General features: G+C 38.0%; 1 protein-coding gene across 2 annotated transcripts in view; it reads left to right on the top strand.

The window, feature by feature from the left end:
- The first annotated feature begins 3,461 nt into the window (after positions 1-3,461).
- Positions 3,462-17,956, top strand: part of LOC134540764 (alpha-tocopherol transfer protein-like) — a 146,561-nt gene continuing 132,066 nt past the window's right edge. Inside the window, exon 1 of one of the 2 annotated variants that reach the window (XM_063383675.1) lies at positions 3,462-3,597. In XM_063383675.1, coding sequence (XP_063239745.1) covers positions 3,549-3,597 — 49 coding nt within the window. In that variant the 5' untranslated portion in view covers positions 3,462-3,548. The remainder of the gene's footprint in view (positions 3,598-17,956) is intronic. The other variant, XM_063383674.1, reaches the window with a different exon arrangement.

Genomic DNA, 17,956 nt, shown 5'->3' with positions numbered 1-17,956 from the left:
TTAAAGCGCGAATTAATGAATTACAGAAAATAATTTCCGATGAAATAACTCTATGGAGGAGCAGCCAATGAGAGACGAAAGTCTCTCAGCTACAGGTGCAAGATGGTAGCACCTGAGTATGACAAAGCGGTTCATCTATAAGATAGATAAAATACCTCCGCTACAAACTCGCACTGGGTTCGCTTTTACACCAACAGACAAGGCACAAGCCTTCGCGAATACCCTTGAATTAGCCTTTCAACCTAATATCGAACCCTGTGATCCGCAATTTAATGCCGGAATATATAGATACCTTACAATTACACTCAATCAGCCTTTAACTTCAAAACCTTACTTAACTCAATCTCAGGAAGTTAAACAGGCTATCAGGCGTATGAAACCACGTAAGGCACCGGGAAACGATGGCATTCAGGCAGTAGTCCTTAAGAAACTGCCCGACGAAATTTTAGCATACCTAGCTCAATTAATAAATGGAATACTTAAACTACAGTATTTTCCATTGCAGTGGAAAGAAGCGAATGTGATAGTTTTTCATAAATCCGGAAAAGATAAGACACTGCCCCAAAATTATAGGCCCATTAGTCTGCTGAGAACATTGTCAAAAGTAGCTGAATGCATAATTCTGCAGCGACTAAATGCTCACACTAAAGAAAATAACGTACTGCCGGACGAACAATTTGGTTTTCGCAGCGCGCATTCAACAACGCATCAACTGGTCCGTATGACCTTTGAATATATATACTGTATAGAAGTCGCCAGCCCAGGTTAAAATTTCTAATACGGTTTTGAGGTAGTTGGTTAATTCGCCGCTGCAATCGCCACCATCTCTAGGGCATCGACTTGTGGTGGTCCCTAGCGGACAAGTGTCGAACTCTTCAAACACCCCTTCCCCCTCCTGTGGAACGACGTTGAGCTGCAGTGAATGATTGGTGGGGGGTGCGGGGAATGACAGCGGGCGACAGCGCTGCGCTCTAACGTGTAAATAACAACTAAGACGATACAGGGCGTTACGGCAGCGCACTGCAGCGGTGAAGTTCCCAAGCTGCTCATCATACGCTTCTGAAAAACGTAGAGTAAATCCTATCCACTCGCGACTTCTATACAGTATATATATTCAAAGGTATAACAGAACAAATAATAACTGCGTTCAATCAGAATAGCTATAATCTCGCAGCGTTTTTAGACATAGAAAAAGCCTTTTATAGAGTACTTCATGAAGGATTAATTTATAAATTATTTAAAACTGGCTTCCCCGATTGTTATATTAAATTACTGGCCTCGTATTTGGAAAATCGATCCTTTAGAGTCACGACAGAAGGAGCACAGTCCGATTTAAAAATAATTAAAGCAGGAGTCCCACAAGGCAGCATTTTGGGGCCGGTTTTATTCAATATTCATATCCATGATATGCCTAAGCCCGCACACCAATCAGTTCAGTTTGGCTGCTACGCGGACGATACGGTATTGTTTAGCAGATCTTGTATTCTAGAACTCGCAGCAGACAGATTGCAAACCGCGTTAAATTCAATAGAACAGTGGTGCACAAAATGGCGAATTAAGGTAAACCCTACTAAATCAGAAGCTATAATTTTTACGCGTAAACATCTCCCGCCACTCGAAGATAGACCACGACTAACACTTTTCAATGAGCAAATTCCTCACAAAAAAGTGGTTAAATATTTAGGCGTGCACAGGGATAGGAAACTACTGTGGCGCGATCACATAGAGGCGAAAAGAAAACAGCTTTCACTAGGCTCATGGCCCTCTACCCCGTCATGAGCAGACGTTTAGGTAGCTCTGTTAAAAACGGAATAATAATTTATCACGCGCTAATAAAACCAATAATCACGTACGCAGCGCCGGTGTGGGCAACAGCAGCGGAATCTCACTTAATCAAGCTACAGAGAATTCAGAATAAGAGTATTCGTATTGCGACAGATGCGCCTGTGTATTGCCCCGTCAGGGCCATGCACAGAGAGCTCAAACTAGAACTTTTAAAACATTATTATTTCCGAACTGCGCAAAAATTCTATGATAAATGTGCCATAAGCAGAAACCCATATATTTCATCACTGGGTGAACAAGATCCAGGGTTGCATGGAAAATATAAAATGCCAAATTCAATCTTGGCTCATAGACCTCCATAGTGTGCTGTGGCTGGCTGAGCGATCGGCCAATCAGCGCGACGCAGTTTTTTTTTTTAATTATTCTCCCGTGAGTTGAAACTTTAAAATTATAGACAACATTAAAATGAAATAATTAGCTAATTCAAAATGGTCCGAAGCACGCAGGTGTAGGTTTGGCTCCCGGGAGTTCCACTGCCTGTTGTGTTAGGGCTGACTCACTATGTACGATGGGCATGGCCCGCCTAGCAGGCTTCACCTCCAGTGCCGGTTGTGTTTCTGAAAGACATGGGATTTTGAATTGCAAGCTTGCAACAAATACCAAAATGCGAATATGTCTTTACTTAATTCACCTGTAACTTTATACGCCGACAGTTCCTCTATATTTAACTAGTAGTATAGTAGTAGATATTATAGATTTGTAAATTAGTAATAAGTCCTAGCTACAAAGTAATAGCCATCAGAAATATATATTTGTAAAAAAATAATTAAAAAAATTAAAAAACAAAATCAAAAAATAATATTTATAGCTATTATTTTAATTTTGTCTTAAGCACTGCACGTCCATCCATGAGTTGGGTGTTTGCATATTGCGTAACGAAATGCCTAGTTTGTAAGTCATTTATCTTTTTTCTGTTTTAGTTTCTTAGTTTTTTAGGTGCTGACTGGCGGCGGAGTGAGTGGTCAGTGCAACCACTCACCACCAGCGGCGCTTGCGTCCCTGGTCACTAAATCCAGTACTGGACAATTAGCAAAGCGGACCACGAGTCCAAGTGCCCAATGGTAGATTCTTTTCTACTCTGACCAACACTTCATCCAGACCATCCTCTGTCTCCTGTAAATTCCTACATGTAATGCATGCCAAATTGCATCCCGCATGAATGTGCCCAGGGTTTTCCCTGTGTCTATGCAGGTTTTACCTGGGCCCAACCTATCTCTGGTTATAGTCTAGATTTAAGAGTGAGGGGAGTTATTCATGGCGCCAATCGTTGCCATGGCTGGCCAATCCCCTCCTAGCACATGATGCATGCGACCCTCTCCCTGCATGGCTAATCCCAGCATGACTAGGCGTATAGGCTTCGGCCTGAGACGCACCTAGGTCCCTCCTTAACCCGGACCCCTTCAAAATACACATAGTTTTTGTTAGGTTAGGAAAAAAAAATAATCGTGGTCGTGTGGTTAGCGAGGATGACTTGCAATCAATTTTGAGAAATGAAGGCTTCCCGTGTCGAGCCAGCGTGGCTGGCAAGGAGCGTGGGAGGTAGTTCCGCAACTGGCCGCGAGGCTGCGGTGGCGTCGCTAGCTGCTCGCTTGTCCCGCGGGCCGGACCGTGAACGTTGTTTTTCTCGCAGTGGAGTGCGCGCGCCCGGTTGGAAACGGTATTTTTTTTTCCCCCTTCTCCACGGACTGCAGGCGGCAGCTGACATGGCACCCGACGAGACGAAGGTCCTACGCGCCGCGATCAAGCCGCACGGTGAGTTCTGATTCGTCAAAACGTGGCTCGTCACACGGTCGCCGCGAGCCGGTGGTCGTGTAAACACCCGCTGATACGTGGCGTGTGTTCTCCATCGCTCTGCGTGCTACCGCATTCCACAACATTACAATAATGCGTAGTGCGGTCCGTTACAGAGGCCCGTTCTAAAAAAAAAAAAAAAATTGGTTGTCTGTAAAGTCGGTTTACGGACGATAGTTTAACGTGGCAACGTCATAACAAAACATTGATGATATGATCGCATACTTTTATGAATAAAACTGAATCATTTTTATTGAATTATCACTATTTTGTATGGATACAAAGAAGGAGTAAAATGAAATCTACAATTTAATTGATAAATTTACTTTTATTTGCACTCATTAATTAAAATATGTTTATTACCTTAACGAAGAGATTATTTTAACTAAAACTTTTATACATTTTTGCCATTTAACTTCTTCCAATCTGTGTTATTCTGTTAAGGATAGGACGATGATAGGAAAAGTAGGAAACGAATGGGAGTGTTTCAAGTTTAATGTGCCTCGAAAAAGTCAAATCGATGTTTGTTCCAATCGAGTGGAATAGAGATAGATGCGGCGCAAGCGTACGATGAGCGTAACGGGACACAGCGTAACGGGACAATGTGCGCAACGGGACACTCTTATGTGCGTGCTGCCGGCGTTCATCGATTTATTTGACGTTGTCACGTCAAAAACCCTGCAGCCAAACCAGTAATCACGTGACCTGCAACAAGTAACATGGCCGGAAAATTTCATCCGTCCGTCAATCAAATTTTTTTTTTGTAAACTTCGAACTTTTGACATGCGGACGCGGACGGTTTAAAATTTTAACCTCAAAATGTCAGCTAAGTGTCTGCGTTTAAAATGTTATTGAAATTTTTTAAAATTAATTTGATTCATTACACAAGATACATTTTCTCCAAACCAGTCTGTCCCTGCGGTTGAATGGTCTTAACAAATACAAATACTAATATTTTGTTAGTTTTCTACCGTCTCCCCGTAGCATACACCTCTCAAGCTATTTCGAGTTCTGGCCGTTGGCATTACGTACTGTTGGAAATAATAAAAAATAAAATAAAATGTAAATCACTCGTTTGCTGATGGACGAACACGCCAGGCTATTGTAATTCCTTCCTGCTTCGGTCTCCAGTGCCCATGTAAATGTGCATTTACCCTTTTTACAATGCGCGATATCTGCCATCATCGCTGTGCTATGTTGCCCCAGATATACGCCATAAAAGTTTTAGACAGCTTTATAATGTTATTAACAATTTTTTTTTTTAATTTATGTGAAACAATGTAGTTAGTAATGGGAAATCTTGAATGAGAAAATTGGAAATACATTATCTTGTTTTTCATCAATAACAGCAGCTGATAGTATTCAATTTTTTTTGGACGAGCCATAACTGAATAATGCCATATTTGGTTTCAACTTTTTTGTCAACATTTTCTTTTAAATATTAACATATTTGGCTGTGTGTGATCAAAACACATATTAAATGTAATGACTTGTTATTAATAGTAACCCGAACCACCTGGTTAGACACTATCAAATTCTAAACGTATTTTTTTAAGGGGGGTGGGGTGGAGGGGGTCCTCAGAAGTAGCTTATGGCTTTCCCGTTTGGAATGGACCGTGACTCAACTGAAAGTGTTGCAGGTCGACGAATCACTACAGAAAAAAAAAAGAGTTTGTGTCGTTAGGGCATCGCATAATTAATTGAAATGATTAAAAAAATCACGTGACATATGACACCATTTGCATTTACCTTATTTTTTTTTAGTAGCAAAATACGATCTTCTGAGTGAAGTTTACATTCAAGCCAGCTTTCGGTGCAAGTGGGATCTGGATTTATGTCCCACCTGGAGATATGGGTGTAAAATTCTATCGTTGGAATAGGTGAAACAAATATGCAAAGTTAGTAAAAATGTCAGTTTATGACAGTAAAAAAAAGTCAAAATTGTTTACATTAATAAAGTGGTTATAACGTCTGTGTTCTACTCAAGCAAACGAGGTTCCAGTGACAGCCATATTAATTTATTGGTGATGTGTCTTTCCAGCGGCAGAATGCTGGAAAAAAAAGGGGGGGGGATGGGGTACTTCTGGTATGATATAACCTCCATAGAAGTTGAAAATTTTGATATTATTTCATAAAAAATATACTGAAGTTAATTTAACAATTTTACTAACATTTTGTCAATTCCTAAGAAATACCTAATTGTAATTTTTTTTTATTGGAACTAAACTATTTATTGAATTATTTTTTTGCTTGGTAATAATTTTACGCAAAAATGATAATATGAATGTATACTTTTTTATATCAAATAATTAATAAAAGTTAAATAAAATTTATTTAGTTCATTGCAACAAAGTATGATGTAGAAAGTCGATACTAGAACTAGAAAGTAGGTACGCCTCAACCCACACATTCCAAGGTTTGATAAGCCTCACGTATCATTCAGATATAAATTTTCCACTTCAGTGGACCAATAGATTGAAAGGGTAAAAAAAAATATAGACTATAGAATTTTAATTTCCTGAATTGTGAACTTCAAAACGCTGCTGCAGTTGGGCACAAATCCGGTGGCCAGTGGTCCTGCCTTATTTTCCCCTACCCTCCTCCTGAACTGAACCACATTCTTCCAGGTCATCTTTCCCAACTTACTGTTCCAGTCCACTGTCCACTGAGAGAAAGGTTTGTTTGCCTGAACAAAATATTTGTTTGAATTAACAAAATATATTTATTTCGCCATATACAAACAAATATTTTGTAGTAGGAAAGATTCTGTTGACCCAACCAAAATGATTTTGTCAACTCAACTGTATATTTGGTTAGGTGTAACAAATCAATTTTGTTACTTATTAATTTTGGTTAGGCTAACAAAATATTTTGTTACGTCAAGTAAATATTTGTTTCGCCACATATAACCAAATATTCGTTTTATTCAAACAAACCTTTTTCTCTGTGTCGTTCTTAAAGATCATCGACTTTTCCGCTCTTTCTGTTCTTTCCCCCCCCCCCCCCTTTTCACTCTAAGGACTTTTATTTGTAATATTCTCATGTCACGGCTTTCCCGTTAGGTATAAAATAATACAATGCCGAAAATAATTCTTACGAATGCTAAATAATTTCCTCTGTTTACCCTGAAAACATCGTTCCTGATTTGCCACTGGTTTCTGAGTAATTGCCGTTTATAGGTTACATTAGATAGCCTAGGTACGCAGTAAAGCAGACGTCACCATGGTGTGCTTTAATTACGTTGGCAATCCTGTGGCTTTTCATATATTATGTATGTTAGAACGGATATGTTTTGTATTAGGATATTGTGACTCAATGGAACGTAAACAATAATTAATTAAATAAAAAATTACGTTGAGTCCCAACTGTGCATCCAAATCCAAACGTTAACTCATGGCAGGGATTGTTTTAGCCTTATGGAAGTGCGAAGCGGCGACATGTTACGTGTGACAGCACGTTCGTTACCTGACGTAAGAAAATGAATTATTACGTTTGATACTCGTAATCACAATTCCTTTTATACGCCAGGTTACGTGCTTTGGCACCTCCATACTGCAAAAAAAAAAAAAAAAAAAACTTGTAAGGTTTGACAATTGGGTTTGCATGCACAGTAGCGATTCATTGTAATTTTTTTTAAAGTTATTATTTACGTTCCATGAATCACAGAGTTAAAACGTGCTTACATTTATGGGAAACCACATGATCGGCAACGCAATTAAAGCATAGACGAGATATTTAGAACATTCTTGGAAGAAAAAAAAACTTATAGCACTAAACTTGCGTCCATATTCTATAAATTCATCCAACCTAAAATTACGAATTGGTAGGTTGTTCAAAGAACGTAGCTACTGTATTCCAATTGAGTTAATGTATTTGTCGGAGAAGAGGTATAGGGACAGTGCAAAATTGTACATTTCAGTCCATAAATACTCTTTGTCCTCTTTTGTAAAGTTTTCTGAGAATAAACCGATCGGTATTTTTTTTTATGAATTTTTATTTTATGAGGAACTGACTTTTAGTTGTGGATTTCCTGGTTTTACAAGCACAGATTAAAATTGTTACATATAAATTGCTGTCTCAGTATCAAGTTCACTCCAAACTGAAACAATTCTAGCTGACTTGTGGAATTGCAATTCAGATTTAATAGCGTGCCAACTTTTACAAGTCCAAAATGTTTCGTTATGAACCAATTCAGATTAACCATTGTAAAACTTTCACTTGTAACTTGTAGACTTCTGTACCTAGGACACAATGTGACAGAAACCATATTTTTCTGAGCACGTTTAAAGAATTTTTTTGAAGATTTAATGTTCGCAGGCTTTCACGGCCATTGTCTGAAGTAGCTTGGCTTCTGGGTTGTAGCCACGTCCTTGGCGAATAATTCACCGACGTTTCGGTCGACATTGCAGTCGCCATCATCAGGGTGCAGAGTTACCTACTGTAGTACTGAGTAGATAACTGCTCCCTGATGATGGCGACTGCAATGTTGACCGAAACGTCGGTGAATTATTCGCCAAGGACACGACTACGACCCAGAAGCCAAGCTACTTCAATTTTAAAAATTGCCCCGTATACTGTTTCCTACCGAAAGTTTTTGACGTATCGTAGATATTAGTGTTATTTTTTGCCAATAGTGAGAACTTCTAACAGTGCTCAAGTTCATGGTTAAACGTGCATTTGGTTGAAAAGTGGACACAGTGTCTTATGCCTCGTAGGTACAGACTAGTAGTTTCACTCGTGCATGTGTGATGTTGACGCGCGAGAAGTGGATCGCCTGTGTTTACGGCGCACTTTGGAAAGTTAACTCATATCTAGGCTCAGGATGAACGACCAGAGGCATTGGGTGACTTTCAGAGGTCCTTGGTAAACGAGTACAGATGCACGCGCTCTCTAATCTCCTCTTTCTCTTTGTCTCTCTCTCTCTCTTTGTCTCTGCTTCGAGTATACGGCTGGGTTTATAAACCACGCATTAAACGCAAGAACTCAAGAAACGCAAGCCGCAATTAGTAGGTACAAAAAAAAAAAGACCGTATCAAAACATCTGTTTTAAAAAGCACGCAAGACAAAAACGCAACGCGAACATCGGCTAACTTATAATTTTCTTGCGTTTCTGCTTGGGTTTGCGCCTTCCATATGTACCTATGTGCCGGGAAAGCTACAAGATTTTTTTTTTATCACAGTCATCACGTTTTATTTGCTACTAAACTTTTGCTCAGTAAAAATCAGATGAAGTATTAAAAAATAAAAAAAGTAACTTTTTAGACGTTATTACTTTATAATTTATGGAATGGTGGAAAATGTTTTTGACAATTTTTAATTATCTTGGTAGCAAAGTAATAAGCCTGGTTGTCATGTACTCGTGTATTTTTTTTTTTTTTGAAAATGAAACTGAACTTACGATTTTCAACACTTAATACTTTGCGGCAGTGTAGTTTTTTTTTTTTTTTTTTTTTTTTTTTTTTTTTTTTTTTTTTTTTTTAAAGTTTTGAAACAAAACTTTTAACTTGGCGTTTTGATTGTTCCGTATTTGAAAATAGATAATATATGAAACATACACGGGGAATATTCCCAGCTACAAAAAAAAATCAAAGTAGCCAAAAAATTTTTTTTTTCGAAACGTGAACGGCTTTTAAGTTGTTAGGTTGTTTAAGTTGTTGGCTGATTTACAAAGGTAATGAGAGCGTTAGTTATAGCCTGGAGTTGAGACTCTATTGTCTTCCTTGCTCTGTGGTTCTGGCCTGATCGAGTCACTGGACTGCGACCCTAGCGGTGACGGCAGGAAGTGACGAGGTGTTATCGGCCCGAGCCAACTGCCGCGTGATTCCGCTGCTTCGTCACCGCTGCCCGCTGACAAGTCACGCGACACACTCGTCCAGTCAGCGAGATATTTTTGACGTGACAGCGTCTAATAAATCGATGAACACCGACTGCACGCACGAAAAAAAGTGTCCCGTTACGCACATTGTTCCGTTACGCTCATTGTCCCGTTACGCTAATAAATTGACTAAAAAATTATGGTGCTTCATATAATCGATGATAGATAATTTATTAGAGTTTGTTTGTATGAAAAATTGTTCATAATGATATTTAAAATTTATAGCTGAACGCCAGTTTTTAAAATTAATTACAAGTCATCTACACGTGAACTGTTTCGTTAACTGTTTATAAAGTGACGTGAAAGGTTAATGTGGTTTTCATTGCTTATTACAACAACAATTTCGGCGATAAAGGTTAATCATTCTTGCATTTTAAAAATCTGATTACTAGTATAATTTCAAGTATTTATTCTTTTATTATTACAATAAAAATGATTCAATTTTATTCATAAAAGTATGCAATCATTTCATCAATGTTTTGTTATGACTTTGCCACGTTAAACTATCGTCCGTAAACCGACTTTGCAGGCAACCAATTTTTTTTTTAAGTGAAAACTTCTTCAGCCGCGTTGAGCGATTTTTGGTAGGGGCCAGTGGCATAGCCACGATTTGTGTTTGGGGGGGGGGGTGGTGGTGGTTAAGAAGCATGGTTCCTCCCCCCCCCCCATTAAAGCTGTGGGTGGGGAGGGACCTTCCCCCCAAAAAATTTTGGATTTTAAGGTGTTAAATAGTGCTATTTTAGCAGTTTTCGGTACTTATCTTTAAATATTGTACAAAATATTATTAATTCTTTAATAAAAAAATTGTTTGAGTGATGAAGTAAGAAATTAATTAAAGATATTTTAATCAAACCAAGTGCCTTGTCCACGTCCACTCAAAATCATAAATTATGCTAGAAGCTTGACAACTATTCCTGGAAACAATTATCTTTAGCTTGAAGAGTCACCCAGTCACAACCTGCTTATAATTACCGCGCTGGTTAAATACAGTAGGTGTAAGATATTTGAAAACTTGGGACCCGTCACGGCGTCACAACCTTATAGCTTCTGCTCGCGACAGGGGTAGGGGAAGGGAAGGAGAATCGGTAGGGCTCGCTTACTCTTCCCCTCCAGTGCAGTGGCCGGTGATAGCAGTAAGACACCCAGGCTTTTAGCTAACCTGCTTTCAGATAAGAAAAAAAATTGCTAAAAAAGGGGGGGGGGGGGGAATTAGAACCCCTAAACCACCCTCCCCCCTGGCTTCGCCACTGGTAGGGGCAAAACTTATGGGTTCGCGTCACCGACATGTTAGTGACGTGTTGCGCCAGATTGGCGAATCGCAGCGGCCTGTGTACATGTATACGCATATATACAATAATACATTGTATATACTCGACTGTATCATGTGCGTGTTTGACTCTTTTTTGGATGGGTTAAATCTTGTGAGTTCACATCACCGACATGCTGTAGTAGCAGTAAGTGAAGTTAATTTGACCACGTGAATACATGACCTAGGTCTGACATCGCTGGTAAGTCATAGCTAGGTAATGAATTTTTACGTAATTTTTACATACCACAGACATCTGTTGTGACTTAAATGATGTAAGGATAAATGATATCATGCTGATATCGTACTGACATAATACCAAAATCATTTTCTTACGTACATTTGAGGTAGAGATGATGTCATATTACACATTTAAAAACAAAGTTTTAATTTTATACTTCTGTTGACAGTCCCCATGACTGGATATTTTTTTTTCTTTGCCAACCTAAGGCTGGACACGACGTGACAGTTGGCAGCACTGCGGCCGTTTGTGACGTGAATACGACTTTAAAATTTTTCTTTCATAGTGGAGACAATTAAAAAAAAAAACGAATGATAACAAAATCGGAGGATACAGTGTGGTGTTGCAGCTACATATCTATCATCTCCATACAAAATTTAATTACTCCGCTGTATAGCTAAAGGATCAAATAATTCGTTACGCTAAGTGAGGACTGTGACGCATCGCGCGTGGTGGAGGGGTAAGCGCCACCAGTTTGAGGTGATTTTTGCTTCGTTTCGAGATTTCCACTTAGTATAACTTTTGACTCGTAGAAGCTACGACGTTCGTTTGAATTTCAATCGTCAGCTCTCGTCAAAATATATCGATTGCATGTATAAAAAATTAGTGTAAAATCGTTACAGTGATTATATATGGTTTTGAAATAAAACATATTAAAAATTATATAATGCCAGCCTATACGCGTCAAAAAGCCAAATCGAAAGGCAAGATTGTATACGGTTGGAAAGGGTTTCCCAAAAAAAAAAAAAAAATTGAATTATACCAATAAAACACCATATGACGTATTTTATATTTTGTAAAGAAAATATTACCTGTTACGTACACGTATTCACGTACAACACACGGCCATGTCCATGACACAGCCACACCCCATTTTTCTGCTAACCTACGGCCTGACATGTCGCGACAGTTGGCAGCACTGCGGCCCTTTTTTTACTCTGACGTCATCTCTGCAGCTCGTTGCCGGCCACGTGGTTCGTGATAAACAAGCAAATACACTAGGGACTAGTACAGGCCAGCTCTACGTAATAACAAATAAGGAGAGAGTTTGAAAAATAATCCATCAGCAAGAGGTGTGGCAAAACATGCTTTCTGCATAAATTTTTATACATACAGTACATCATAAAAAATTGTCCCAGTTATAAACTTCAATAGTATCAGCTGTAAGTGTTGGTTCAAGGTCACAATTAAAAAATTGGTTGTCTGTAAAGTCGGTTTACGGACGATAGTTTAACGTGACGTCATAACAAAACATTGATGAAATGATTGCATACTTTTATTAACAAAATTGAATCATTTTTATTGAATTATCACTATTTTGTATGGATACACAGAAGGAGTGAAATGAAATCTACAATTTTATTGATAAATTTACTTTTATTTGCACTCATTAATTCTAATATGTTTGTTACTTTAACGAAGAGATTATTTTAACTATAACTTTTATACATGTTTGCTATTTAACTTCTTCCAATCTGTGTTATTCTGTTAAGGATAGGACGATGATAGGAAAAGTAGGAAACGAATGGGAGTGTTTCAAGTTTAATGTGCCTCGAAAAAGTCAAATCGATGGTTGTTCCAATCGAGTGGAAGAGAGATAGTTGCGGCGCAAGCGTACTATGAGCGTAACGGGACAATGTGCGTAATGGGACAATGAGTCATCCTTTTTTCGTGCGTGCAGCCGTCGTTCATCGATTTATTAGACGTTGTCACGTCAAAAGTTACTCAATCAGTTTTCTCGCTTGCAGCGCGAAACAATTGCTCTTTCCCCAGTTACTAGAGTGTGAACCTGTAAACTTTATCTGGCAATAGAATGGAGCCCCTCTCCATTGGAATCTCCTTGCACGGGAGTGGTTGAACGTGTAAGTCCCTGACCGTTGGATTGGTCGTAATGGTCGAGACGATGGAGCTCTTTCCCGCTGTCCTCCACGTTCACCTGACATAACGCCATGCTCTATAAAAGATCGTGTCTACGTTCCGCCACTACCTAATGATTCGCCAGAGCTGAGACACAGATCTGAAGAGGCTATTGCTTCCATTACCCCGGACGTGTTAACCCAAAGTGTGGGAAGACTTGGACTTTATGATGGATGTATGCCGTATGACTAAAGTTGCACATATCGAACATTTGTAAAAATAACTAGGTTAGTTTACCTTCAATTTGATATGTTATTGGTTGTTAAATTTCCAAAATGAAACTGTTAGGGTGTACCATGGAAACTGGGACATTATTTTGTATACATTCTGAATTATCTGGTTTCAAACTTTATTCTTTTTATTAAAAACGTTTGAGCACTGGCTGTTTATTTCCCCCCTTTAACTGTATAATGATAAAAAAATAAGAGAAAATAAAGTTGGTTTTGTGGTCGTAATGTTGTGTGTCGTATGTATTAAACTGATACATTGTTCATACTAGGCATACCGTCTGTCATCTATCGGACTGACGTGACAACACTAGGTTTTAAAAGATAAATCTTGGGGTTATCTTATTAGTCTCTAGTGTATTTGTAAGCAGGGCTCTCATGAAATACTATGTGGCAAGAGCAAGGGAAGTTACCTTTGGGGGAAGGGGGGGGGGTAATTATTAAGTCTCCCCTCACCTTTTACTTAATTAAAAAATTTCAAGCCCTACAATCTACAATTTAAAAAAAAAACTCGAGACTATAAACGTTATCGTGGTCGTAATTGTAAACGTGTTCTGTGCCTATCTCATAACATAGGTATAATGTTCACAATGAATTACTATACCACTTTACTTGTTATTTTCGTCATACTGCCAGACGGCCCTTGGTGATACGATAAGCTTCTAAGTGTTCAGGGTTAGTTAAAATCAGTGGAGCAATGATAAATCTAAATGAAGTAGATCGGTAGCTCTACCGCACACCCCAAAAAGAGTTACCAACATAGCGACTGTGCCGCTGGATTTAGCGACTTTAGAATGCGCTCGGTGGCAAAACCTTTGTGTTTAGCGAACAAGATAGATTTTCTAGCAACTAAGATCGACAGATTGTGACATGTTTCTTGGCAGTAAACGAATTTGGGCGTAAAATTTGTTCAAATTTTTAAAATTTAAATAATTGGAGTAAGGTGCTAGTATTTTTTTCTTCAGAAATAATTAAGATCTTTCCGGGAAATATTTCTTCACCCGGTGTTTTTGACAGAATGGCTGTGTTATGCTTTCTTATTTTTTTATTCATTTGAACTCTCAGAAAAAATAAAAGAAAATAATTTATTTACGAAACTTTGCTAGGATATTCCTTCAGAAATTTTTCCTAGCATCTTTTCATGAAAACTGGAATGGTTTTCATAGAAAAATCACAATGTTAGAGAAAAGATAGTATATGTATATAAAATTCATTTATTATTGATGTAATGGTATGTGATGATTAGTAAATAATACATTTTTCTAAAAATAACTTATTTAAACAAATATTTGAAATGTTAAGCAATACATAAGAGAATTTTTTCTTCAAATTCTCGAAGAAATTTCTTTTAAATGATACTGTTGGCAACCCTGACATCTCATTCGTCTTTTTTAAAAAAAAGTATTAGACTTACGCATTGCCTCGAAACAATTTTGGAAATTATTCGAAATGTTTGCCCCATGCAGGTAATTTTCTACCAAATTTTTTAACGATAGAATTCTTTAAAATCGTAATAACTCTGAAGTTCAGAAATAAGTATTATTTTACTAGCATAATTTCCCAGAATTGCCCATTCTTCATGCAGAGTGAATATGCTTCATTAAGGTGATGTGGGAATTTTTAATTTCCAAAGCAGATGTAGACAGTAATTTTCCTTTTATTCTGGAGCTCAAATTTGCAAAATTTCATAAAGTCTGGAGTAAAATTGTAGATTTTTGTAATAACATATACCTATACCACCTGTGCTGGCCAAATTAATTGTTTAAAACAGGCCGGCACTATACCAATACAAAAACAAATAAAAATTAAAAGAAACCTAACACATAAAAATCAATGTGATTAGTTTCTTGAGAATTTAATACAGCCAGAAAATCGCGTTAAAGACATACATAGTTCGCTTTAAAAAATAAAATAACTACCACGATGAAATGAGATAGAACTTAATAATTAAAATAATTCATAAAATCATTGTTTATCGAATTTACCCTCCGCGGGTGTCGTTTATAATGATATGTATATGTGTATTACTAAATTTTGTAATAATAAGCTACTCATGTTGCGAATGCAGATGTCATAATTCGACCGACAAATACAAGTAACACACTGAAGTGAAATAGGGAAGGACTATGGCTCGCGAAAAGATAACTTATACCAGCGTTCGCCAGGAGTAGCTTTTCCTCTTATTTTCGCCAAAGGTAATATTGTGTGGAATGTTACCAAGATCGAATAAATCTGTAGATTTTATTTAGTTTCAAATCAAACAAGAAGACCCAAAATTATTTTAACGTATAGGTAGAAGAAAACCTTTTATTGCAAAGTTTGAGAGTACACGATGTCTTTAATTCGTCCATCCGGAGCGTCCAGTAATTTTCTTCTTATTTCTAACGTCAAGTGTGCAAAATTCAAATAAAAAGTAATAATTATGCTTTAAGGTTTATAAAAGGGGGGTGGAATAGTTTTAATGAATCTTTATGTATACATTTACCTCACTTTGGTTTCGGAATTATTTGTAGACAGTAAAATTTTACTCTTAATTTAAACGTCACGTTACTAAATTTAATCAAGACACCAATATCTTGCTTTGAAAGGTGCTAATATAGACAGGAACCTTTCTCTGGTTTTGAAAATTTGTATGCAAAATTTCACCAAGCTTGGAGTAAATTTGGCGTTTAGAGGCGATGCTACGCTAAGAGCACCAGCGAGCGTCGCACTTATCATCCAGCCTCGTGAACACAAATGCATCCCTGACAAGGCCCCTTTATATAATTACAAAAGATTTCCTTAAATGCTTCCAAAATAAGAACAGTCGCTGGAGCCAGTGTGTCCTTTGAGAAGGGGACTATTCCGAACCAGATGTTCATAGTATATAGCCTGTAAGTTATTGTCATTTTGAAGTTACAAGCAGTGTCTTGAAACGTTTCAATCGTACCTCCGTACTAGACAGCTTGTTTTTCGTTTTTATATGCACATGCTTGCCAATTACAGTCAATATTGGAAAAATGTTCACAAAAATTAAAACTTTTGCGAAAATCCATTAAGATGGGCCAGGCCGTACGGAATTATATACAGTGTCTTAAATTACAGTATAATGTCATTTTTTTTTTTTCGATTAGTTACAATTTTTTTGGCCTTATATTTATTAAGCTTTTATTTGCTTCCATGAATATATTTAAAGAACGCTATGAAAAAATCTAATCGGAGGTTATTGAATACCTTTTTAGCCGTGCATCTGAACTTTTGCAAGAGCGCCATCACACGAAATTAACGCAAGACAACAGTGTTCGTTTATAAAAATCACCAAAGTTTTCTTTTGCGGGCTTCTTTTGATAGTTAATGTTGATCGTTGAAAACGTGTGAAAATTTCAGTAATAAGATTTTAAAATGTTAATTACTTTCGCTGTGCAGAGTTTTCATAAGCGAAATAAAAATAAAATCGTAACCTTCTGTAGACATATCATGCGTATTTTTTTTACAGAGATTTCTGAAACGCAAGCCAAAATGCAAGAATTCTATATTCGGATGGTGATCGCTTTGCGGTTTTGCGTCATGCATAGTTTATGAACTGTTGTTATGAAATGAAGATATTTTTATGGTTTTGCTCCGTGCTTTGTTAGGTTTTACGCGTCTCGCGCACTTTATGAACCCAACCTTGCGCAGTAAAGCCTCATCGCTTTCCTCATTTCCACTTCACGGATTTCCTTGCCCGGACGTCACAGCAGTTGGTCAAGGGCGCGCAAACCAGTCTGAAAGCAGGAAATGGCGCGCTCGTTAGTGTCGCTTGCGGGTGGCCAGGTCGGGCGAACAAGCTTTTAACTTCGCTGGCTAGGTCAGGTAAACATCATCACGACACTTTCATGCATCAGTTAGCCAACTAACTGAGGGGAAAGGGTGACTTCCCCCCGCCTGACATCTACACTATTAAAAATAGAGCCAAGCAACATGCGACAGCTATTTTACTTCTTTCTGGCCCGTGAGCCACCTTTAATCTTAAAATCGCACACTTCGCGCCCCGCCGTCGTTTCCAATGATTCGAACAAAGTGACGGGGTCGCACTATTTATGTTGGTGACCACATAGCGAGTTATGGGAACGTAATAGTTCCCGGTATCGCTGTCACACGCTCCCGGCCGAGCATATGAGGAAACGGCGGCGGCAGGTAAACATAGTCCAAGCAAAAACTTAGCAGGTTAAACGAACATAGAATTAATTTATTTTGCTTCGTGTCACGACTGTGCTGGCCGTCTTAAGTGAGGCGCATTCCAGTGATTTTGAACATTTCTGATTTTATATCAAACGTTTTTTTCTGATGTGTAAACAAACGTCTTAGCTATCGGTATACGGCTTTTTGTAGGAGAAATTTCTTGAAAAGGTCGATGACCGGAAATGTATCACAAAGATGGCGGACCTACGTGAAGCAGAAAACCCGTATATGGTCCCTCTCGTTATCATTACGGGACATGCCGAACGTATTGGTGTGCCAAGTTAAACTTATGACCGCGAAACTACCGTGGAGTATATTTGGTGAACTAAAAATAGTCATAGTGAAATGTAATCACAAGTTTTAAAATACCTAAGGAAACTGGCATTACAATAATTATAATACATATTCCCCTCCAAATTCCCAACAAGCTTAGTACAATCTTGGTAGCACATCGGCAGAGCGCGCGCTTGGTAACATAAAGGGGCAAGGTTCAAATCTCGTTAACGGAAATTCTGTTTACTTCTTTAAATAACATCATATAATAATGTTGAATC

Source organism: Bacillus rossius, chromosome 17 (genome assembly GCF_032445375.1).
Source record: "Bacillus rossius redtenbacheri isolate Brsri chromosome 17, Brsri_v3, whole genome shotgun sequence".
Lineage (NCBI taxonomy): Eukaryota > Metazoa > Arthropoda > Insecta > Phasmatodea > Bacillidae > Bacillus > Bacillus rossius.
Note: the sequence above shows the minus strand (reverse complement) of the source record. Positions and strands in the feature narration are given on the sequence as shown.